The 25,714-nt window shown below is 38.2% G+C and overlaps 5 protein-coding genes and 1 non-coding gene across 6 annotated transcripts; 2 read left to right on the top strand and 4 right to left on the bottom strand.

Moving 5' to 3' along the window:
- The first annotated feature begins 1,832 nt into the window (after nt 1-1,832).
- Nucleotides 1,833-3,136, top strand: LOC122016335 (protein RETICULATA-RELATED 3, chloroplastic-like). The gene has a single exon (XM_042573601.1). The coding sequence runs from the start codon at nt 1,864-1,866 to the stop codon at nt 2,941-2,943; it is 1,080 nt and encodes a 359-aa protein (XP_042429535.1). The 5' UTR covers nt 1,833-1,863; the 3' UTR covers nt 2,944-3,136.
- A 1,289-nt stretch (nt 3,137-4,425) lies between these two features.
- LOC122016327 (RNA-binding protein P-like) lies at nt 4,426-8,511 on the bottom strand. Its single transcript, XM_042573589.1, has 2 exons — nt 7,102-8,511; nt 4,426-4,661 (listed from the first exon to the last, which is right to left on the bottom strand). The coding sequence occupies exon 1, from the start codon at nt 8,434-8,436 to the stop codon at nt 7,102-7,104; it is 1,335 nt and encodes a 444-aa protein (XP_042429523.1). The 5' UTR covers nt 8,437-8,511; the 3' UTR covers nt 4,426-4,661.
- Nucleotides 8,512-10,132: 1,621 nt separating this feature from the next.
- LOC122016320 (probable ADP-ribosylation factor GTPase-activating protein AGD14) lies at nt 10,133-16,071 on the top strand. Its single transcript, XM_042573576.1, has 13 exons — nt 10,133-10,430; nt 10,564-10,725; nt 10,918-10,979; nt 11,590-11,677; nt 11,770-11,831; nt 11,930-12,026; nt 12,160-12,594; nt 12,699-13,205; nt 13,321-13,431; nt 14,766-14,843; nt 15,226-15,352; nt 15,418-15,463; nt 15,538-16,071. The coding sequence occupies exons 2-13, from the start codon at nt 10,630-10,632 to the stop codon at nt 15,590-15,592; spliced, it is 1,764 nt and encodes a 587-aa protein (XP_042429510.1). The 5' UTR covers nt 10,133-10,430; nt 10,564-10,629; the 3' UTR covers nt 15,593-16,071.
- A 2,862-nt stretch (nt 16,072-18,933) lies between these two features.
- Nucleotides 18,934-19,005, bottom strand: TRNAT-CGU. The gene has a single exon. It is a non-coding gene; the product is annotated as a tRNA-Thr (tRNA).
- Nucleotides 19,006-19,621: 616 nt separating this feature from the next.
- Nucleotides 19,622-20,194, bottom strand: LOC121996171 (chaperone protein dnaJ 20, chloroplastic-like). Its single transcript, XM_042550024.1, has one exon. The coding sequence runs from the start codon at nt 20,192-20,194 to the stop codon at nt 19,622-19,624; it is 573 nt and encodes a 190-aa protein (XP_042405958.1).
- Nucleotides 20,195-24,016: 3,822 nt separating this feature from the next.
- Nucleotides 24,017-24,559, bottom strand: LOC121996162 (chaperone protein dnaJ 20, chloroplastic-like). Its single transcript, XM_042550014.1, has one exon. The coding sequence runs from the start codon at nt 24,557-24,559 to the stop codon at nt 24,017-24,019; it is 543 nt and encodes a 180-aa protein (XP_042405948.1).
- Between the last annotated feature and the right edge of the window lie 1,155 nt (nt 24,560-25,714).

The raw sequence follows: 25,714 nt of genomic DNA, 5'->3' as shown, positions 1-25,714 counted from the left end.
TATTTTTAAAATTTATATTTTTTAAAAATTTTTATTTTTTAAAATTATTTATTTTTAAAATTTTTAAAATTTTTTAAACATTTTTTTATTTTTTTACATTTTTAATATTTTTTTTACAGTTTTTTCTCTTTTTCCATGTTTTTTCTTATCAGAGGGTATTTTTGGTAAAAAAAAATTCGTTAACCCCGGAATCAAGAAAAACCTTAGTTTTCTAAGGTTTTCCGATTCTGGACTATATGACCCTTTTGTTGACGTGTCGGGCATGGAACATTACTCGGGAATCATCAAATACCTAAACCAAACAAGGTTTTTGTTGATAACCTTGGATGGATAACCAAGATTATCAAGAATAACCCCGAACCAAACGCATCCTAAGTATTTAGAGTTATAAACTTAGTCTATGGATAGTAAATGCTCGCACTTTGGACGACCGTAAGCTTCCTAGAATTTTTTCCAACAATGATTAATTTTTTTTATAAAGAAGATGAGAGAAAATAAAAGATTGTAGGTTTGAAATAAAAAATAATGTAAAGGTGAGATACTTGAGCTAGTTTTAAAATTTAAAGGACATTATAAATATATATATATATACACACTTGGTGTCCGGATTCATATTTAGTCGTCCATGAATATGTAAAATAAGGATATTCAGGTTAAAATTTCCCCCTCTTTCTCTATATAACAAGTTGTTAACCTACATGTTTACGATGACCGTTTACTATAGACACCTCTCATACATGAAGACGTTTCTAATTGTCAAAAGTGCCCAATATATATCAAGTATCTCATCTTAATTGTAACTTTTATTTGTTTTCGTTTATACCCGTTAATGTTCATAATTTATGAAATATCCCTTACCATTTTTATTTCTTTACTACCATATTTTATCATTCTTTGATATTTTAAATGAGAAATTTCTTTTAAATTTGCTCATTTAAGCTTCATTTTTACTCACGCGTAATAAGGGGCACTATCGGAGACATGATCTGCTATCAATAATTTTCCTCTCCTCCTGTCCTACCAGTTAAAGGATAGAAAATATATGTCATTTTGAATATAAATAAATAAAATCTCCCTTTAAAATTTAGAATTTAGAGAGTGTAAATAATTTTTCTATTATTACTTTAAGTCGCTTTTAAATTCTAAATTTTAAAGAAACATTTTATTTTCTTTAATTTAAAATAATATTTTTCTTCCCTCATAGAAAAGATCCCTCTGGCACTATCAGTCCTTTTAAATCATTCCTATTAGTTTATTATTATTTTTCTAATTAATAAAGGAAACAATAAATTACCATCTTAATTTAGCTGATATTTCAAATGAATTAAGGAAAAGACTGACTTTTCACGTACATAAAGATAAAAACCCAGTTCATACACGGGGAATCCACCAATTACACCTGACCATGAAGGTGACGTGGAATGTAGCGTTATTATAAGACGTCTATTTAATGCATCTTATAAGATTATATATTCCACCAACCACTACTAATCATTATTCCATATTTACCCTTACTAAGGACCATCTTGTCCATATTACTCGCTTGAATCAATATAATATCGTAAAATCCATAAGGATAGATCAGGAATATGGAATCTTTTTTCGATATGCTCAATTCACAAAACTCTCGTTGTTGTTTCGTGTACGCATGATCTCGTCGGACAGGAAACAGCAAAATAATCGTATCGCATCGTCACTTGTGTGCTAAAGATCGTTCACATTTCCTATTTGACGGTTTGGTTAAATGTCGTTGGTTAGTAGATATGGACCTTAGTTTGATCCATACATTGGATCTGATAAAGCACCATCTCTCTCCTTCGTTAATACCGAGATACCTTCGCCCGCCCTCGCCTGAGAACTGCCATGGCCGCCGACGCCTCGTTTCTCCGCTTCTCATCGCTTCCGATCCGCACCGTAACTCGCCGTGTACCGAGAGGTGCAAACCTCAGCCGCGATCCTTGCCCCTCCCTTCATCCCTCCCCCCGCCCTCTCTCCACCGGCTCCTTCCCGCTTCTCATCGCTCGCTATGCGAATCCTAACCGATCCTTTACCTCCCCTGACCGATCGGGCGGAGGCCCTGCCTTTCCACCAGATGGACCCGGCAACCACGGTCGCGGCGGAGATGGTGATTCGGACGATGATCGCAACCGCGATGAGCCCGCCTCGTCAGATCTGGGAGGTCCTCTGGGTGTCTTCCTAGAGGGGTGGCGATCTAGAGTTGCCGCCGATCCTCAGTTCCCCTTCAAGGTCCTCATGGAGGAGGTCGTCGGCGTCACTGCGTGCGTCCTCGGCGACATGGCCTCCCGACCCAACTTTGGTCTCGGCGAGCTCGACTTCGTATTTTGCACCCTCGTTGTCGGATCCATCGTCAACTTCGTCCTCATGTACCTCTTGGCGCCCACGGCTGCCTCCGCAGCCGGCGCCTCTGCTCTACCTGGCTTATTTGCCACCTGCCCCGCCAGCCACATGTTTGAGCCGGGGTCTTATTCCCTAATCTCTCGTATGGGCACCTTTGTCTATAAAGGTGTCACCTTTGCCGCTGTCGGCTTCGCTGCGGGCCTTGCAGGGACGGCGATCTCAAATGGGCTGATCGCTCTACGCAAGAAGATGGATTCAGGGTTTGAGCCACCTAACAAGCCCCCGCCGACCGTGTTGAATGCGCTGACCTGGTCGCTGCATATGGGATTGAGCAGCAATTTCCGGTACCAGACCCTTAATGGGATCGAGTACGCAATGGAGAAGGCATTGCCTTCATCTGCTTTCAAGGCATCAGTGGTGGTGCTTAGGTGTTTGAACAATCTGCTTGGAGGAATGTCTTTTGTTATGCTTGCAAGGATTACCGGGTCTCAGAAGGCGACTGCAGATGTAGAGGCGGTAGAAGAAATCAAGGAGAAGTTGGTCAGTGACAAAGCTACAATTCCTGAGAACGGCGATGATGAATGAATGAGCGCAAGGTAAGTAAGGGTTATCTCGTGTTTTTTTCTTCTCGATAGTTGTTGGTAAGATAATGTTAGAAGAAAGAACTGATCTTGGCATTTCAAGGAAGGTAGAGGTGTTGCTTTTTTCAATAATGAGAAATGCTAGTTGGGATGGATGCATCAATAAAGCAGAGTGAGAAGCTTCACATTTCTATAAACTGCTTAGGTTGTCTATTGAATTTGCAGCACTATTAGGATAGTGATTTTTCTCTCAGCTTAATGTTGTTTTTTTCTTTTTTCTAATAATGATTCTGATTGTTGCCTGTTGAATCCTTCGCTTTGCAAGTGCTCCCTCGTTAAACGATCTCTGTTCCATTGCTTTTACTTTTTCTTTTAAAGTATAGATGTAGATACAAATACATGCAAGTGATAGAATATTTTAGTTCTTAGAGAAGCTTTGCAAGGCAGGGAAAACATTCCTCCCACAAGTTTTGATTCCCCATCACTGATTCCTAACGTATTGACAACAGGCCTGCACACTGATTGTACTGATGTGACATCTTGCTGATCGTTATGACTAACTGTTTTGTTATGCTAGTGACAATGCTGATTGTAATGCTATTGACTTGTTTGCATCATTATTGTCAAAAGAAATTGGGTCCTTTTCCTACTTAACCCCGACCTTTTTGCTTAGCAGAGATAATTAGAAGTTTATCACAGCTTTACGTGAAACCTCAAATTCATCACTACATTTAAAGGTTTCTTTACTGTGATAGTTTTAATATAAAAATTTGGTATAATTTAATAATTTATCATACCATATTAATATCGAAATTTAAATATAAATGGTATAAAATTTATAACATATAAAAAATTAATAAATTAAAATTTTAGACTGATCGATATGATAAAAATATGGTTCAAACAAAACCTATCAAAGACTGAATAAAAGTTGATTTATAAGACTCAATTGGAGATAAAATTATCAGAGACAAAATTTAATATTCATAAATGACTAAATTAACACCAACTAAATCATTTTAAAAAAATATTTTTTTTGAATTGCTTAATTAATTTTCTATTTTAAAGTTATGTTTTTTACTAACCTAAATAAGACTCATTTACGAGGTAGAAATTAAAATGGCCTCATATTTACCTTTAAGATATTTAAGTTGAAGAATTTTATGATTTCAAATGCCAAAATAAAATAAATACAAATATTTCTTAATCTTATTACAAATTACAATTTGTATTTTTGAAATACTGGTAGCATTGTACAAAAGCCCGTTGATGTTTCCTAGCAGACAATGAGTGGGAGTCTCTTTCGTAAGTGGAGATAAAATTAGACAAATATTTATTTTCTGGAACACATTTTCCAGCACATACTAAAACTGGAATGCATCATGATATCACTAGAACTCCAGAGTAGAGTTGAAAAAAAGACGAATTTTTGGTAAGTAAAAAATAGGAGTGAGCTAATCGATTTATCAGGTAGATATCAACAACGTAGCCAAATTAAAATGTCTATCTGATATATGCAAGCGAATCCAACTACATCAACAGTTCAAACATTGCCAAGTTCAAAACCTAGCAATAGTATAAACGATGCCAGAGCTGCAGATATCGGTGACAATGAAAGGGCAAACATTATTTTGAGAAACAACCCGTAAGTATTCTACCTTTCAACTCATCAGTTTAATCAATACTCAGCTGAGGAGAACACTTCATTTTAGGCCAAGGAACCTGCATTGTAGAGGGAAAGGTTAGCTTAGATGATCCTCCAAAATGACAAAGAAAAAGAAACGAGGTTTTCGTAACCAAATAGCAATATGAGGCATCAACTTAAACTACATTTTTTTTTAAAAAAAAAATGTAATAATATCAATGCTACATCAACAGTTAGCTTACACTTGACGGCAGTAATAGAAACCACAGAGGACCATAATTTTGAGGCATAATATGTTAGTTTTGCTATGTGTGGTGAAAGCTACTCACCAATGTGCAAAATTGTATTGATCTGAATAAAAGTTTACACTAAAACACTCTTGTTCTGTTGTCACTGTTTTACCAGAATGCATGGTATTGGATGATCAAGTTACTAACATTATTTCCTTCTCTAAATTAATGAAGGAAATGGAGATGGATTGTTTTTACTATTACTCCGGATGAAAGAGAGAGAAAATGTAGATGGGTTGGTTTTAGTATTTACTTCCGATGAAAAAGATAAAGACAATGGAGGATGAAGTAACTTCATCCAAACAATGGAACTGACTTATAAGGTTCAACTAAAAAGATTCTACATTCAATAGGACAAGCTGATTGTTAAGCGTGTAATACAAAAAAGCTAATAATTTATAAAATGACATTTATAGTTGCCTACCTATTTACTTAAGCGATAAAATCATAAAAGGACCATATCTAACTGGCAAAAAGTTACGGTGAAATTGAGTACAATTTTTTTTATTGCAATAACGTGGATGAACCATAATGAATACTTAATTTGATGCTCCATCCAATTAAACTGACAGAGGCAGCTAGCCCCCCAAATTATTAGTACTTCTCTCAATGTACTTCCTCTCCTCTATTCCCTCTCTCCAACATTTCTCCTCATCCACCAATTGCAATGTAGCCAGCACTAAGTGCAAAAACAGCCTCATGAAGTTTTTGATTTCAAACTGCTTTTCTCACTTAACCACTTTAGATCTTGCAGAGTTGCAACCTCTACCACAACTGTCCACAATAAGATATAAGAGTGGGAGAGGAAGAAGGAAAAGAAAATGAGGTAGGGGAGAAAGCAAGAGCAAAAGAGAGAAAGAAAAGAGAAAAATATGAGAGAAATAATTTAAAAAGAAAGGAGGAGAATTAGGGAGGGATAGAGAGAAAAGGAGAAAGAAGGGTTTGTTCTTACACGAAATAAGAAAAGGGAGAAAAGCAAGGGAGAGATTAAAATAGTTAAAAAGATTTAAGAAACAAGCCCATATACTTACAATCAAAATTGTTCTTACAATCATAATTGCTCCAATAATTGTTCTTACACTAAATCAAACAACATAAGTAGCTATCTTATATTAGACACAATTTACGGCACTGGAGATACAAAAAGTTATTTACATTTCATGCAAGTAAGACACACAGAACATAGCAATAGTATAATTGAGTGATTGGCCTTGCTTGCACAATATTTCATGTTCGACCACAATGGTCTCTAAAATGTTGTGGGAAACCCACAAACTAAACCCAAGGGTAATTAAGATAATTAATATCTCTGACTCACATGACAAATCATGCTTGACACTCCAAGTTAAACAAATAGTTATTCAAACTTGTTGCATATTAGAATTACATTACAATCAATAAATGTTCAAGAATAAAATAGTATAATGATGCAAACATAAACAATTTATATCCCTAACCCAAGAATTATGTTCAACAAGACATGGTCACAAAGAATATGGTTCAAAAAAAATTAACCCAACCATTATGAATATTTAGATTAGAAGAATATCTATTCATGTGCTACAAATCACAGTCGTTAGTATCTAGGTTAAATCATGTGATACAAATCTCATGCATGTAAGAGTTACCTTATGTGAGGGAGGGGTGAGGGGAAGCAAAAGTTTAAATAATGATAATGATAATAATAATAATAGCAACAAAGACCTGTACAGACAATGTTTCTAACCAAATATTTATGTTTGTACATGATGCCATAGAATATGCTCTGAGAAATACAATAAACCAAAGCATTATATATCCTAATCAAAAACATGATCTCTAACTATGGACCTGCCCGTCTCTGTATCTTAATATTAATAATATCTCTAATTTTAAAGATACAGATATTGTTCCCTGCGCAAGAAGTTTTGGTTGGTTAAGTTTAAATCTAAATATTGTAGAGCAAATTACCCTTTCCTTTCCTCTTTGTTGATAAGTCCTAATATCAGCATTTTTAATTGCTCATACTTTAGCGATCTGAGCTACCATAAAACTGGTAAAATCACTTTCCTGAAATCTTGTTGATGAAAATACTAATAATATCGTAATCACATGTCAATTAATCAATGGCATGTAGACATCAGATAGTATCTTTTTCCACAATCAACAATTAAAGTATGAATTCTCAGTAAAACCACAGATCAAGACAATGCCATATTCAGTTCACAGAGGCCATAGATTATCTTACCTAGCGCCCAAAGTACGGGGGTAAGCCAGATTGTGAATTTGTCCTGGTTGACGAAGGCAAATAATTGCTATGGTAGGTTCCCAAGCCTTGCAAAGCTGCTTGTGATTGATAGTTGCCAATCACACTGGGACTGAAGCTGTTAACCCCCAACCCACTTCCGCTAAGGCCTAATCCCGCTCCATATGGTGGAGTCGTGCCACTCCTGTTCAAAGACGATGACACTCCTGCAACCCCAACATTCTGCCCTAACAGTCCCACTGCTGGATTCAGACTCTGCCCTACCAACCCGATTACTGGATTGAGACCCATCATTGACTGTGAGGCGTAAGTCAAAGAATGGTCATTTGATGGTAACCCCGCAGGCAAGGAAACTTCTGTTGCCTGGCTCTTCGGTTTCATCCCCTCGACAGCCCTCTGACAGTTCAACTCGCACCCATCAAAATACTTCCTTTGCTCCTCCAGGGCATTCTTGCACCCCTCCTGCGTCTTGTAGACAAAGAATGCAAACCCGCGAAGCTTCCCCGTTGTCTTGTCATACCCAATCGGACCATCCTCAAGCTCCCCGTACTTGGCAAAGAAGGCACGCAAACGCTCAGGATTTACATGGTCGCCGATGTTGTTAACAAAAATCTTACGGCCAGTGGGCTCAACAACAGGACCGTGAGCACCAGGGGGACCAAATGAAGAAAGCTGGCAGGTTGCCATACGGTTACCAATCTTCTTCTGTGGTTCACAAAGGGCCTTTTGAGCGGCGGCTCGAGTGCGGAAAAGGATAAAGGCGTAGCCTTTGCAGCGGCCAGTATTGCGGTCAGTGGGAACCCTGCACTCCTCGATGTCACCGTAAGTAGAGAACACTGCGTTGAGGGTTTCGGAGGTGACATCCCAGCCGAGACCGTAAACAAAGAGCTTGCGCTGGGCGGGGTCAGATTCGGAAACGGTAGTGATGCGCGACAGAAGGGAAGGGTTGCGTAGCGCGGCTTCCTTGAGGAGCTCGACCAGCTGGTCCTTGCCGAAGGGCTCGAGAAGACGTCGGATAGACTCGCGGTCGTCGGGGTCGATTTCCTCTTTCACTTCTACCTCGTCTTTCGTGAGTTTCACAGTCGTCTCTAATTTTACGTTTCCGGCCACTGCTGCTTCTTCTTCTGCTGCTTCCTCTGCTTCCTCTTCCTCTTCCTCCTCCTCTTCCTCTTCTTCAGGATCTTCTTCTTCTTCCTCCTCTTCCCCCTCTTCCTCCTCGATTTCTTCAACCTCTTCTTCTTCCTCTTCCTCCTCCTCCTCGTCGGATGAATAGTAGGATTTTGGATTCTGGACGGCTGGTTTTCGCTTCCTCCCCATTTGCGGCGCTACGAAATGGGAAATTAGGGTTTTGAAGATCTGAGACGGAGAGCTACGATTTAACTTCCCCAGTCGCCTCGCATGATTTATGGTAACCGACCCTGAATGTTAACTCGGGTTCGGATTAATCTTACTCGGGTTGTACGACCAATCATAATAATTTTTATTTTCTTTTATATATATATATATATAATATTTTATTTTATTTATGTGAATAAATGTGCAGAATTCAATGTATTTAACGTCGATCCAGTGGATTAGATTTGACTCGACATTTTAGATACCCGTCCGAACCCAAGCGAACCGGCTCGGACCCAGTGGATTAGAGTCCTTTCGCTGAACCGACAAAGTCCCAGATTACCGGCGGCGGCGGCCCTTTCTTCCGCCGCTGCGATTTATTTCCTTGTTTCGTTTCATCCTCCGCCGCCGTCGCCGTCGCCACCTTCTTCCTTCCTCCGTCACACTCCAGCCGGCCAACATATGATAATATCCCCTTGACATCCTTTAATTCGCCTCTATCCTTACTCAGCTTCGTTCCCTCCACCTTTCGGCAGGAATGCGACCATCTCCGCCACCCAGGTCGCCGCGGATTATAGGGCTTGGATCTTCTGTTGAGATGAGTAAGTTCGCAGATTAACTTTGTTTTCGTTTGAGTTTCGGAACCCCGATGACTCCTGATGAGAAATAGAAGCGAATCACCCTTCGCCTATCTGGACGGATACCTAATTCGAACGAACGCGTAGGAGAACTTGTTTGTTATCACCAACTCCAGCGTTCTTGATCGTACAATTTGGAATTTACAAAATATTAATTCGTCTTATGTTCTGTAGTTGATTAAATCATCGCCGGCGAGTGGTCCTCTTACGTTCTTGCTCATATTTATGCTGTATAGCTATGATTGTCGACATGTTAGGTCAATGTCACACATTGAGTTTTTTTGTCAATGCGAAATATATTGATTGTTCGAATATGATAAATTCCATCAATGCTGGGTTATTGCAAATTAAAATGGATCATGTTTTGTAGATTATGAAGAAGAAGAAGAACACGAGGAACTGAGGCCGAAAAGGCATTGTAGCTCAGGAATGCAGAGGATGATTTTCTTCTGTAATTTCAATAACTAAAAGTTTAGTCTAATCATTGTTTTGTTTATCATGATGTAAACCCGAGAATTGTTGAATGGATAAAAACAAAAAAAAATCTCTTTTTGATCAAGTTTCTGGAGATCTCCATTATTTGTCACGAAATAAAAAGCAACAATTGATTGATTGCCAACAAAAGTTGATGGAAGACATTAAGCAAGACCGTATCAATTTAATGCTAGACACTCTGTGTAAGTGGACACAAGTGTTTCTGTTCTGTGTTTTTTTAGTGCTTGTAATCAACTAAACAACAAATATCCAAGCACTAAGCTAAAACATTTATGATTTCATTAATGCCCTTTGTCTTATCGCAGGTTGCAATTGCAATAGATGGATTTCGATCTGTCCAATAAAAAACGGACAACAAGAACAAATAGGTGAGGCTGTTTGTTGTCTCATTGCAATAAACAAATGATGAGAGTTGTTTTAAACACATTTAATAAAATTCATGTGCGATGTTTAGAATTTAATTTTTTTGATATTGGTATATTTTCTAAAAAAAAAAGGAAATAAATAGATTCTTGTGCAGTTGCTTTTTTAATTATCACTAGGCATTTAACACTGTAAAGATCGATCATGGCGGCAGGGGGTCAGCGGGGAGGAGTAAAATGCTGGTCTCGTTCTCCCACTCAATACGCATGATGGGGAGGAAGACATGGTTGATTGAGCAGTCATTATTAAATTCCTCTGGCGTTGATTCCTATTCTTAGCCATTTGTTTCCTCCCCCTTTCCTTTCTCCACTTCGCTGTCTCGAAATCATCAGTGCGCCGTCCTTTTCCTGCCGCACTGGTTGTTGATCTCCCACATCTGCTGCGCCCTGCCTCTCGCTGCTCTTCCGGCTCCCGATCTTGGTGATTCTTTCCTTTCCCGGCTGAATTTTGTGATTCCTTTTCGCGAAGCCCTAAATTTGGCCACTCGAGATGTGTACTTTCCTTGCATCGGTTGGGTCGTGACTGTGCGCTCGCTGTCTGTGCCCAAAATTAGGTTTTGCCGTCCGAGGCTTTTGATTCGAACTGAAAAAGGTGCGTCTTTTGATTGAGAAACGCGAGGATGAGCAGCAAGAAGGAGGATGAGAGGAACGAAAAGGTCATCAGAGGCCTCCTCAAGCTTCCTCCGAACAGGAAGTGCATCAACTGCAACAGCCTGGTAAGATTGCTTTCTTATGCTGTATTTTTGTTCGCTAGATTACTTTATTGTGCTCTATTTGTTTCGCTAGATCTCTAGATTCGCTCTTTTCTCTATGATTCTTTCAGTGCGTAGCTTATCGAGTTCATTTTTTTTTTATGGCTGTTTGTTTTGTTTCGGCTAATTTGGTCTCTTTTTTATTTTCGTTCCCAGGGTCCCCAGTATGTGTGCATCAATTTTTGGACTTTTATCTGCGTCACTTGCAGTGGCATACAGTATGTGATTCATGGATTCATTTTCTTTTAGTATTTGCTTCTTGCCTTACTGCTTCATTTAGTAATCACCTAATATGTTTGGTCAAAAGAGACATCTTCGGTTCATGGTCTTCAAAATTTTCCAGTTTAACAAGGAGTTTCATAGAAAGATTGATTTGCCAAATTTAGAGCCACTTCCTTCTAATCTAAAACTTCAACTAAATTTGATTGCAAAGAGTAGTGCCAAATTGATTCAAACTAACTTTATACACTAATGGAACAGTCATTTAGAGTTTTTAAGGAATTTGTCTCGAACTTGATTATTAATGGGCAAGTCTTGTTACCATGTAATATATTAAGCTTTAAAAGAATCTCACTTGTCAAATGAGATTCTTATGGAGATTCATGTTGAAGGTTCTTGAGCAATCATTACAAGAAATCAATAAATTCGCTCAACTATGTATGCTTTTTCTTATTTGTAGTTTTTGATTGCATTGCAGTTGGGACTTCCTTGACCATCGATAGTTTATTGACTGTCTCTTCTCTAGGATAACTCTACGCCAGTTCTCATACATTACAATCACCTTTGTTTTCTAGTTTTTTATGCTTAATATATTTTTTTACGTTACAGTCGTGAATTTACTCATCGGGTTAAGTCTATATCTATGTCAAAATTTACTTCTCAAGAGGTTGAGGCTTTACAGAGAGGAGGCAATCAGGTAGCATAAAAAGTTCAGCTACTGTTTGTATGAAATAAGCTATGCACTTTTTACAAACTTTTCTTTCTGTTTTTTTTTTTTTCCTTTTTCAGCGCGCTAGAGAAATCTTCTTAAAGGATTGGGACACTGAGCGAATGAGGCTGCCTGACAGTAGGTAAATAGAGAACCTACTTTACCACGATGAATAGAGAACCTACTTTACGACTATGTTGTGTTTCACATTCTTAATATTTATTTGAATACAAATTACAGCAACCTTGACAAGCTGAGAGAATTCATCAAAAAGGTTTATGTGGATAAGAAATACTCCAGCACGAGATCCTCTGACAAGCCACCTAGAGACGTGCAAGTAATCTACACCCACATTATTTTTCTCTCAGTTTTTCCGTGATATAATGCAATGTTGGTAATTATATTTGTCTTAAAAATTTCTTATTGTTTAACGATATTTTATTGCCTTGTCCTTTTACTACCCTGGACAGAACCAGAAGAACCATGAGGATCACAGAAGAGCTAGTTCTTACCATTCCTTTTCTCAAAGTCCGCCTTATGAAGACCAATATGAAGAAAAATATAGTGGTAGAAAAACTGGAACTCTAACAAGAAAACCTGGCTCAGATCGTGGTCTTTATGAAGGCAAAATCTCTAACTTCATGTACAGTCCTGCTTACCAGGGTAAGCAGCAACAGCAGGACAGACTTGGTAATATGAGTCCAAATTCAAGGAATTCAGACTATTCAGTTACCAGTGGAGCAGATTCATCTATACTCCAGTCTCCAAATATTCAAGATAATGGTCATAGTAGTCCTTTTCGACAAGTAAGGGATATCTTAGTGCAAGATACACAACCCCCTGAATTGAACGCATATTCTGGTTCAAACACTGGGATGAATTCAGATGGTTTCCCATGTTCGCAGGTCATTTTACCATTATGTCTTTGTAGATAATGAACGACTTGTTTCTTTTGATAAGAAACAAATTAGCAATGGAAATATAACTCTATTCTTATTTTGTTGTCCAGAGGACCGCGTCTTCAAGCAGCTTTGGTTCCTTTGACAGCAATTCTGCATCTTTGACACCGTCTAGTTCAAGTAACATAATTGATCTTGTTCTGGAGCCTGATAATTCTTCTCTACCTAAACATTCAGAGATACCAATTCATCCATCTTTGATGCATACTTCTGCTTCAGCACATACTGGGAGTCAGGATCTTTTTAATCCATCGCTTATGGAGCAACCAGTTCCTTCATTGGGTCCATCTACAGATATGTTTGCTTTTAATCGTCAACCTACATCTACAGTCGGTCCAGAAGTAAAAGAATTATCCAAACCATTATCTGAAAGTGTAGGGTGGGCCACGTTTGACTTGCTTCAAGTCAACATGTCTCCTGAACTGAACCTGGACTCAGCTGCAGTTTCTCAGGCAAATGTCCATCCATTTCCAGAAAACACAACTGATAACCTTTTCTTATTTTTTGAAAACCAGAACACCAATATTATGCCATCTGTTACTGTCACAAATTCTCAGGTGAGCATGTTGACAAAAAGCTAGACAAGTACTATTTCATTTAATAATTTTGCTGATTATACATTAACTGTTTCAGCTTATGATACTCTGATCTGTGTTTTTTTTCCTTTTTCAGACTTGGGATGCTTTTGGTTTTTCTGAAGGAAGTTTTCAACCAAAATCGTTTGAGAATATATCACAAATCAGTGAAGCACAAGTTTTTGCAAATGATCTAACTCCGTCTAAGGTTTTATTTGCCAATCTAAAGGATCAAGAATTTTTTTTTTCCAATTATAATGTTCCCTGCAAGCTTATGCCCATCAGAATTGTATGTTTGAAATTTAGTTTCTTACGAGCATATTTAGAAAATTGTCGATATTAGTTGCAAAGTAGGATCATACGAATTTGTTGATCTTAGTGTACAATTAGTTTAATTGTATGATATAGTTCAAGGGAGGAGAAAAATTTAAATATATTGTCAGATTATGGTTGGAAGTATTTAACAATACTGTGGACTAGAATTGCATATAAATGAAAAAACCCTATCCGCAATTATAGTTCCAAATAATCCATGAATTGTGAAACTTGGCAAATGTTACAAAAATCACCATTAAAGCAAACAATTAAGGCTTTTAGAAATCAATAGATCAGTGGTAGATAGTGGAACTCTCACCCACTGTGACATGCCACTTGGATCACAATCCTGTCAGAGATTAGCCTTTGTTCACAAACACAGCCGAGGAGGTTTAAACCAAAGTTATAAACTTCCAATTATTTTGTTGTTGTTGTATAGTGACCCAGGTGCCTTTTGATGGAGCACTTCAACCAAAATAAGAAAACAGAGGTCTTGGTTAATTTGGAAAATAGGGCATGGCAGATCTTTGAGACCGTTCATTATTGAACAAACTTTCATTATGAACAAGCTTTCAACGTATGACAACAATGAGTCTAACCTGCTGAAAAACTTCCCTTTTAGTTAGGTTTACCATCTTGGTCACAATCAATTTGGTTCTATTTTCAGCTCTAAAATATATCAAATATTTAGGCTGTTGATGATTGGAAAGAATATGAAATAGAAAAAAATAAATGAATCATAGCTGACTATTTATAGATAGCCATGATCCTTTTGTAGGCTTCATTCCATGTGGCTTCATTCCATGTGGAGGATGAATCCATTATTTGTTTGCTTCAGTTCTACCTTTGAAGGGCCATTTCAAGTTTTTCTCATCTTTGTTTTATTTATCCAGAATGTCCTTCGACATTCTTGCCTTTTCTGTCAATAAAGATTTGGTAGAATTGCAGCCAAAAAGCTAAACAAAAATTATATTTGTTACCCTGCTATTACCAAGTTGATGAAGCCATCATAAGATCTGCAAGCAGTATGTATTTTTATTGGAAAGGAGGAAATAAATAATCAGAAAAAGTAATGCATATTTGATCTATTGATAACTAGGTTTCTTGTACATGTTATAACATATCTTGTAAAACATATTTTTAGTTTGATACAATTTTAAAAGGAAAAATCTACAAATCCATTTGATGCATTGCGTTTGCTCAACAAAATTGTCAATGTGACTACAGGGAGGGGATATTCAAGTAAGGAGATCTAAAAATCCATTTGATCTTCCATTTGATTCAGAGCCTGATGTGAATGATAAGGTAAGTAAGCACTAAAACTATGTAAAAAAGTTTGTCAGAGCATGACCTTTTTTTTTATAATTTTTTAAATGTTATTTTACCATAAAAAAAATAAAACTTTGAACAAGTTGAGATGGAATCGTGGGAGCAAATTCTGCGAATGAATGCTCAAGGAAAAGTTTTAGATGGCTTGGTGGCAGTTGACTGATGAATTTGGTCCAAACTGTTCTAGTTAACCTATGATCTTGATCTAGAGTCAATAATTGGACATGCACAAAAATGGTTATGCTTCCGGATAAGAAGCTTCGATCATTTATATACGCTTTTAGTTGATTACACAAAGTTAGAACAATCAGTTTTAATTATAAATGATGCCTTACATTACCCTTGCTGCCTTTTTCAGTTTCTGGATCTGAGCCAATTGCAGACTACCTTGCCAGATTCGCTCCTGCACACTGATTTACTTGGATTTCCACAAACATGGTTTCCCCAGAATCCAGATGCTTCATATGCACTGCCTGTAACTCAAGGTAACCTTTCAGTAAAAAGATTGATGATTCTATGCCTCCGATTAAAATTGCCTTTTCCTCTTCAGGAAGCCTTAAATATAATGGAGGGGAAGTGCCCAGCTCTCAGTTGCGGTATGGTTTGGTGAATCCCTTTATTCTGTTATCGTGCTTTTGAAAGTAACTCAATGTAGTGTTGCTACTGCCAGGGACATAACTTCACAAGGTCCTATTGCGTCAGTTGGCAGGAATCCTTTTGCTTAACATTAGTTGAAGCCTATGTTGCTTAAGAGGCGTTACGATCGGTCTGGTCCAACTTCATGCCCCATCTCTGGAGTACATAAAGGGTGCACCTGTGTTGATACTATTTCCATTCGAACCTCATGCCGTAAAATCAAGTCTGAAGGTTGTGTATGAAGGATACCAAGTCTATCTAGTATTCTTGATTGATCAAGTGGAAGTGCCTAAACTTGTTGGAAATTGAAAGATAGCTGATAAGTATGCATATCCAACGCCCGAAAGCTGTTGCATACTGGGCTCTTGTCTTGCCTCGATAAGCACTTACATTTTACTGGGGAATATAATTTAGAGTATGCTGATGCCCAAAACTGGTCTGTCTAATCATGGTGGCTTTGTTTCTTTTTGCTCAGCAAATGTAATAGTAATGCTATTATTTGGTTTTCCTAAATTGAATGCTGGTATGGAAGAATACTATTCAGGTCTGAAACACCATAGCTTAATTACTTGTGCTTGTTGTTTTCAAATGTCTTATCATCTATCCATCTCTTGCGATAAGTCAATGGCTGTGTGCGTCTCTTGTTAATTGTCTGAAGTGTTGAGTTGATGTCTCAGTTTAAATAATAACAATAACAATCAAGATTTTTCTTATTAGATGAGGTCGGTTGTATGAATCCTTTTATGTCATTGAGCTTTATTTCCTATTATATCATCATCTATATTTAAATAAATTTTATTATATTTTATTATTGCTAACTAAGTTTTTTTTGGTCTTTCTCTTTCTCGTTTGATATGTATGTTTATCATAGTTTCACATCGCCCAACTAGAGTATTTATTCGTCGTTTAAGTACATGTTCGTACCATCTTAAACGTCTCTCGGAGTTTTTCCTCAATAGATATAATTCCGATTTTTTTTTAATATTCTCATTTCTTATTTTGTTCATCCTCGTATGTTCATACCTCCACCTTAACATCCTTATCTCTGCAACTCTCATCTTCTGCTCATGTACTCGAGTCATAGTCCAACATTCAACTCCATATAACATAGTAGGTCTAACTGCGGTTTTATAGAACTTACCTTTAAGTTTAAGAGGTAGTTGACGATCACATAAAACACTCGACGCTCCCCTCCATTTCACTCATCCTGCTTGTATTCCATGTAAGACATCTCTCTCAATCCCTCCATCATTTTGCAAAAATAATCCTAAATATTTAAATCTCTCGGTTCCGGACAACTCGTCCTTTCCTATCTTAACAATTGTTTCATTACTTCTAATATTGTTAAACTTAAATTGTATATATTCTGTCTTTAATCTACTAAGCTTAAAATCTTTCCCTTCCAGTGTTTCCCTCCAAGATTCTAGTTTAGCATTTACTCCTTCACGTGTCTCATCTACCAAAATAATATCATCTGTAAACAACATGCACCACGGTACTGTGTCTTGAATGTGCGGAGTGAGTTCATCTATAATTAGTATAAAAAGATGGGACTTAAAGCTAATGCTTGATATAACCCTATCTTTATTGGAAATTCTTCAGTTACTCCACCTAAAGTTTTTACTCTAATTGTTACATCCTCATACATATCCTTAATTAGTTCAATATATGTTATGCTAACACATCTCTTTTCTAAAATTCTTCATATAATTTCTCTTGGGACTCTATTATAAGCTTTTTCTAAGTCAATGAATATCATATGTAGATCTTGTTTTTGCTCCCGATATTTTTCAATTAATTGTTTAAGAAGATGTATAACTTCTATTGTCGACCTTTCAGGCATGAACCCAAATTGATTTTTTGTTACTGTAGTATTATTTTTTAATCTTTTTTCTATTACTTTTTTCCAAAGTTTCATAGTATGACTCATTAGTTTAATACCCCTGTAATTTGCACAATTTTGTACGTCTCCCTTGCTCTTATATAAGGGAACTAGAGTACTTATCCTCTATTAATCAGACATTTTTTTCGTTTTCAATATCATGTTAAATAATTTTGTAAGTCATTCAATACCTTGTTTCCCTAAGCACTTCCATACCTCTATCAAAAAATCATCTGGTCCAACGACTTTTCTATTGTGCATTTCATTTAAAGTTTGTTTTACTTCTGAAGTTTGAATTCTATAATAAAAATTAAAATTTCTATACTCATTTGACCTACTTAAATTACCTAAGTTAAGTTGGTCACCTAAACGTTCATTAAAAAGTTGATGAAAATATCTCTTCCATCGCTCTTTTATTTCTCCATCGTTTACTAATACCCCATTACATTCATCTTTAATACATTTTATTTGGCTAAGATATCTTGTTTTTATTTCTCTCACTTTAGCTATAAATGTCTCTTTCCCCTTCTTTTGTATCCAATTTTTGATATAACTGTTCAAAAGTTTCATTTCTTGCTTCACTCGCTACTTTCTTAACTTCTTTCTTTTATTATATATTTTTTAAAATTTTCCTCGGTCTTACAAATATATAATTTCTTATAAGTTATTCATTTTTCCTTCATTTTTTTTATATTTTCTCATTCCACTACTAAGATTCTTTACTTAGTGGTGCATGCCCCTTTGACTTACCGAGTACACTCTTAGCTACTATTTTCAACTTTGACACAATCTTATTCCATGTTGTATTAGAGTCATAATATATTTCACCTAATACTTGTACTTCTACCTTCTTCTTAAATATATTTTGCTTCCCATCTTTTCACTTCCACCACTTAATTTTAGGAATTGTATATATTTTCCTTCTATTGATACTATGTTTGAGGCGTATATCCAACACTACTATCCTATGTTGGGTAGTTAAGCTTTCTCTAGGATGATTTTGTAATCTTTACAAATCTTTATAGCCTTTTTCTTAATCATAAGAAAGTCAATTTGTGATTTATTATTCTCACTTTTGAATATGACTAAGTGTTCTTCTATTTTCTTAAAAAATGTATTAGCGAATATAAGGTCATATGCTATCGCAAAATCTAATATAGTTTTCCCTTCCTCATTTCTCGTTCCAACTCTCATGTACTCTATAATATTCCTCATTTTTTACTCTGACATGCACATTTAGATTACCTCCTATTAAAATCATTTTATTTGATGGAATATTTTGTAATATTTCATCTAAGTCCTCCCAAAATCTCGATTTGGTAGATTCATTTAATCCTACTTGTGATTCATATAAGCTAATTATATTCATAGTCTTTTCGCTACTATTATCTTAAGAGCTATAATTCTATTCCCTTTTCTAACTACTTCTACAATTTCGTCCTTTTAACAAATTATAATAATACTCATACTCTTTGGCTTTTCTAGAATGTAGCGGGTTTAATGAATTCATGCATTGAAAATTTATCATAATTTGATAATCAACAAGATAGCTCCTAACGAGGATCGAACTCGCGACCTTTCGCTTACGAAGCGAACGCACTACCACTATGCTACAGAAGCAGCTGTTTAAATGAAAAAAAAAATATTTATAACATTGTTATCTTATCGTCATTGAATCATTTGATCCAAACTTAATTGCTCGCCGTGTCAAACAAGAAAACTGTGATTTAAAAGTGATTTGTAAGAAATAGATTGCAATTTCAAATTAAAAAAGATTAAAGTTCGGCTTGGGTGGATAAGAACATGGTGCAATTTTTTTACTTTGCAAAATGCTGATTCGTTATTGTTCTTAAAAACTTATCTGAATTGACAAAAAGGAAATAAAGATGGATAAATAATATTCTCATCCATCCTTTAGCTTCCCAAGTAAGGGAAATTAAATGTTCTCTCCATGAGACTGAGGGCCACAATCAAAGAGGGCAGGCCAAATGATCACATTAAAATGATTTGATTTTATAATTTTCAAAAAATGATTAACTTTTAAAATGATTTGATTTTAGAAAAGGAAAAAGGCAAAAAGAAAAGTCATCCTTATAATTTTCAAAGACCAAAAACTAATATATTTATTAAACAATATAATATATACATCACATGCCATCGCCTAGATCTGATCGTACTGGTGTTAAAAACATATACGACGTGATCTAAAACCACTCATCTCAGCCGTTCAATTATTCTACGATCCAAAGGGTCGGGCCCGCCGGATGCGGCCGCCCCACGTCTCCTCCCCCGCGGTCTCCGCCCGCCGCTGGAGCCCGTCCAACTGCGCCTCCCAGTTCCCGAACCCAAACCCCACCACTCCGTCCCCGCGCCTCCTGCGTCGGGCGGCTCCATCTCGGAAGGCCGGGGCGGCGCCGACGGAGGCCGCCCAGAGGTCGCCGGAGAGAGAGAGGTCGTAGTCTCTGCGGCTGGCGGGGTCGGACAGCACCTCGTAGGCCTCCCGCGCCAGCATGAAGCGCTCGGCGTAGCGGCGCTCGTCGCCGGCTGACCGGCAGGCGTCGGGGTGCCACCGCAGGGCCTGGCGGCGGTAGGCGGCGCGGATCTCGCTGGGCCCTGCAGTGTGGGACACTGACAGAAGGTCGTACATGGATTCCGATGCTGGAGCAGACGCGGAGACGGCTGCGGCGGCGGCGGAGGAGGAGGCAGACACCCTGAGTCGAGGAGCAGCTGCTATTTTTAATTTGGCAGGGATTGGGGAGAAGGAAGATCTGTACAAGGAGTTAGAGGGACAAAGAGCCAAAGCTGCCATTTCCTTTGAGAGAATCTAGTGATCTTGTTGCTATTTGGGGTTCAGAGATGGCAGGGAGATTTATAGAGAGATTGAATTAAGATGGAAAAAAAAAAGAGACAGATAATTAAAAGTAAAAGAGATGAATAAAGACAGCAGAAAAGATGGGCCCATCATAATCTTCTAGAAAATCTTATCAAGGATTGGCTTCTAGACGAAAACCATCAATTCCTATGCACGTATACACTATATATACATATATATATATATACATGTATTTTGTTATTTTATTTTAGAAAGTAAGAAAATCTCATTACGTGAGATCCTGCTACGCGACAACGAGGCAATCTAATTTTAAGATTTAATTATGGAAATTGTCGGCCCCGCTAGCCGTCGGTGGTTGGATGCGGAAGGATCCAACGCCAACGAACATCTTATCCAATCGAACCTTCCATTGCTATTTGCAGGAAACTATGGGCTTAAATGCAATGTGGCAATATTAATAAATAAATAAACGATCCAAGTTACCCTCACTTTGGAGTTTGAACCACGTGGCAGCAGCACATACAAATCAAAGACCTGAAATCTAATAATAATATTATTCTATTTTATCATTTGTTGATTTAGAATTTATTTTAAATTTGCCAGATATTTCTATCTTATTTTCAATTAGAAGCTTCCAGTGTTAGTGAATTTCCAAGCTGGTAGAGATTAGTTGGGGAATAAATTGCTTGCATTGGATCAGTAGTATGGACTAAACGCGTATTAGTTGGGAAAAATAAAATAAAATAAATGATAATAAAAGGCTCTATGAATATTTTACGTGTACAATTATTACATTTGAAAAAAAATAATATTATAATTAATAATATTTGTTCAGCGCGCAAGGAAGTGTTTGGACTAGAAGCATAGATAATTTATAAAATTATGTGTAAGAACGCATTTTTATATAAAAAAATTGAACATCCAAAAAAATGTTTGGATTGGAAGTACAGATGAATGAATGAATGAATTGTGCAAGCTAGTTTGAGCGTTTTTTTAATGTTGTGTTTTAGTTGTTGGCACACTTGAGAAGTTTGATCGAGAGAAAAAAAAAAGATTTATTCCATTCAATTTCAAATAGATGGAAAAAATTAGTTAAAATTGATTCCTGGATGAATTTTATATTATCTTAATTGACACTCGTATAATTTGTTTTTATTGATTTTTTAAAGAAAATAAATAATAAGGAGCAAATTAGTTAAAAGTATACATTTAAGTTTCTCAAATATTTAAATCACTCATTTTCTTTTTCAAATTAATAAATTGTATATACTAATTTTTTATACTTCTCTCTTGTTTTTTTTTTTAGCTTCCCTTAGCTTTAAATTTAAATTTGGTTTCAGTTGGGGAGAGTGGAAGAGTATTTTAGAAATCAGTAGAATGTATAATTTAAGTATTTACAAAACTTAGGGTGCGTTTGGTTTACATATGTTCCATTTTTATTTTCGATAAAATACATATTTTCTAGAAAATAGAAAATGCTATCTATTTTTTTATAAAACAGATATAGAAAATACAAAACCAAATATCATTTTTCAGTAACACGCGTTTTTCAAAAAATAAAAATGAAAAACGTACAAACTAAACACGCCCTTAGTGATCCCATTGGGAAACGATAAAGAGGAATTATCAATGAGTTGGCTTGGGAGTCGACCGTAAAATGTTTTCAAACTCAGAACGCTATGCTTGTAAGCACAAGTAGGTGAAGGAAGAAGATTATCAGGAAACAAATTGGGGTCCTGACGCGACTACTCCAATGATTAAATCAATATTATAAAAAAAATAATAGAATTTTAGAAGAAGGTTAGTGGACTTGCGTACTTACACTAGCCGAAAGGTCCCCTTTTATAATGTTTCTGTGATCTGCGTATTTAATGAGACATCACATCATAATTATACGACATGTCTAATTGTCGCTTATTGCCGTATCAAAGTGGTCCCATTGTATATGTGTGTATGAGTATCTTGTATCTTGACAGAGATATTCTCCAATTTTCTAACAAATCTTCGTGGGGTATTAATTACGAAATGGATCTATGGGCCAGAAGGCTTGATGTGCCGCCAATTGTCAGTCCCATTAGTGGGGAGATGGGCCATAAGCAACAAGCCTAGTTTCTAATTAGGGGTGACAAGGTCGGTGAATAGTTAAGTGGGGAGTTGAACTCCTTGGCGACCTTCAAATAATAGGGAGTTGGACCTTTGGGATGTTCGATCGACATTGGTCGATTGAAGTATGGTGAAAAGTAGAGCCCCATAAAGTAACTAAGTAGGGAGTTGGGTTTTGAGAATATTCAAGTGCGGAGTTAGGCCCAAGACGTTCGATCAACATCAGCCGATCGAAATGTGGTGGAGAGTAGAACCCAGTAACTACGCGGAGAGCTGGTCCTTGATGGCCTCTGAATGGAGAACTAGGTCCCAAGGAGTCCGATTGGAGCATGACGGGGAGTAGAGCCTGTAAGTAACTAAGTGGGAAGTTGGACTCCGAGAATATCCGAGTGGGGAGCTAGGCCCCAAGGATGTCCGATTGGCTGATGTCGATCAGAGTGTGGTGGGGAGCATGACCCCATAACTACGCTGGGAGCATAGCCCCGTAACTATGCGGGAAGCTGCGCCCCGATGACCTTCGAGTGGAGAACAGGAGAACTGAGCCCCAGGGATGTCCGATTAGAGCATAGTGGGATGTAGAGCCCTGTAAGTAACTAAGTGGAGAGCTGAACCCTGAGAATATCCGAGTGGGAAGGTAGGCCCCATGAATGTCTGATTGGCTAATGTCGATCAGAGTGTGGTGGAGCGCAGGACCTTGTAACTATGCGGGGAGTTAGGCCCCAATGACCTCCAAGTGGGGAGTTGGGCCATAAGAATGTCCGATCAATATCAGTCAATTGGAGCGTGGTGGGGAGTAGAGAGCTCCATAAGTAACTAAGTGGGGAGTTGGGTCCCAAAGATTCGTGTGGAGAGTTGGGCCCAGGGATATACGATCGATATTGATTGATTAGAGCGTCGCGGAGAGCAGAATCTCGTAAGTAACTAAGTGGGGGAATTGAGCCCCGAGGATATCCAAGTGGGGAGTTGGGCCTAAGGATATCCGATCATCATCACCCCAGCGGAGCATGGTGGGGGGCAGAGCCTCATGAGTAACTACGTGATGAGCTGGGCTTTGATGGCCTCCGAGTGAGGAGTTGGGCCTCTCGAATGTTCAATCAAAATCAGCCGGTCGAAGCATAGTGGGAAACAGAGCCTCATAAATAACCAAATGAGAAGTTGGACCCCGAGAATATCCAAATGGAGAGCTAGGCCTCGAGGACATTCATTCGACAGTAGCTAATTGAAGCTATCTGATTGGTGTTAAGTTTTACCAAGCTGACCACTCGAGTTGATCCACCTGACTGCCACTTACTCCGGTCCTGTTAACCGTGTACCCTATCCGGGGATCCCTCCCTATTTACCATATCATTTAGGTATTATTATTATTATTATTATTATTAATATATATATATATATATATATATATTTTAGTTAACATCAGTAACTTTACACGATTCGAATCAACTAATTCCCGATGAATCATTAGGTTTGTTGAAGCACAAGAACGGAAATCTACCAGATTTATCAATAGATAATCATGATTCTTGATAGAAATCATCAAAAAAAAAATCCCCTCAGGATATATATACAAAAAAGGAATGGAAAAAAAAAACAAAAAAAAGGTGCCTCCATGGATCAATTGCTGGAATCATAAATTTTACTGTTATAGATTTCGAGATCTTTTTAGATTCCAGCCTTCGCGGTGGACTCGATCCACTACGCGCCGCAGGCCCTCCGCGCGCGGCCGCCCCAGGTCTCCTCCGCGGCGCCGTTCTCCGCCACGGCCGACCGGCGCAGGAGCTCATCCAGCTGCGTCTCCCAGTTCCCGAACCCCGTCACTCCTCCCTCTCGCCGCCGATCGCGCCCCTCGCGGAAGGCCGGGGCGGCACCGACGGCGGCGGCCCAGCGGTCGCCGGAGAGCCCGAGGTCGTAGTTGCGGCGGAGGGCGGGATCGGAGAGAACCTCGTACGCCTCCCGTGCCTGCATGAATCGCTCCGCGTAGCGGCGCTCGTCCCCTGCGGAGCGGCAAGCGTCCGGGTGCCACCGCAGGGCCACACGCCTGTAGGCGGCCCGGATCTCACTGGCCCCGGCGGTGTGGGACACGGAGAGAAGGTCGTACATGGTAGTCGGTGCCGCCGGAGCGGCTACCGCCACGGCAGAGGCGGAGACCCTGATTCGAGGAGCTCTGCTGACGTTGGGAACAGGAGTGAAGGTGGACTTGCCCACCGGAGAAACAGAGGACAGAGCAAAAATCGCCATTAATTTTTGATGTCGTATCAGTGGAAGAGAATCGATTGCACAGATGAAGAGAAACATTTCAGAGATAAAAACGAAGATTTATAGAAGCTGATGAGTGATGAGGAGTTTTTTTCTTCATTCTTGTTTTTCCAACAAAAAACTATTTATTTATTTATCTATTGATTTATTGTGTTGAAAGAAGGAAGGAAGGAAGGATTTGTGAATTAAGACGGCGGCTCACAGTCACCCACAGTTTCTAGTAAAGGGATGGCTTCTAGACGGCAAATTGATTTGAAAATGAAAACCATTGATCATTACGTAATGGCTTGTAGAATGGTCGATGAGACAGCTTGGTCAGTTCAACTTCATGAACCTTTTTCAACAAACCAAACGTATTCATCGTCAGTTTTCTAAAAAGTCCCAAGTGGAAGTCACAAAGTCATCAATTAAATCATTTATTGTTTGTTAACGGAACCTTCTGTTGACAGAATTGGGAAACTTTCATTCTAGAACATTGGTATGGTTTTAAAATTGTAGAGCCGTTTTAATAATTTTACATGCTTTTGATCATTTAAAAATATGGACACCTTTTTTACTTTTTACCCATTTAATTTGGTCGTTTTAAATGCTTTAATCATTTATTAAGTTTTTCACAATTCCCTCTTGATCCTGTCCGAGTGCTGAATCAATGGACGCTAGACACAGGGTGCTCTTCGACTACTGTCATGGATCTTCGACTGGTGGCACGAAGCTACGGCGAACCTGCACAGAAGTCGGGCCGGGAAGGGGTTCCCGGCGACGACCCTCCGACGCTCAAGTCAGGCGAAGCTCAAGAAAGAAACAGTGGCTTCAAAACTCGTAGCATGTGTACCTCCGGCGAAGAATGATGGCCTTTATATAGGGCAGCAAAGAAATGAGTGTACACCTACCGAGGTGTACACGTGTCCATGGCCCATACTCCGGTAAGGACTTGTCAGTGAGCTTCCCTAACCCATACTGCTACAGTCTCAGCATGTCCTCGATGGGACAGCGGAATCCCCTGTCACAAGATTTGGAGCATGACCCACACGTGAAACATACTTGTTGTCAGAAAAAGACGTTCCTTGTCCTTTTCCCCTTTGCTCCAGATCTGGCTTCCGGGCGGACAGCTCCCTCAACATCCGGCCGGACATATGC

This window comes from Zingiber officinale, chromosome 1A (assembly GCF_018446385.1).
Source record: "Zingiber officinale cultivar Zhangliang chromosome 1A, Zo_v1.1, whole genome shotgun sequence".
NCBI lineage: Eukaryota > Viridiplantae > Streptophyta > Magnoliopsida > Zingiberales > Zingiberaceae > Zingiber > Zingiber officinale.
This window is presented reverse-complemented; position numbering and strand designations above follow the sequence as displayed.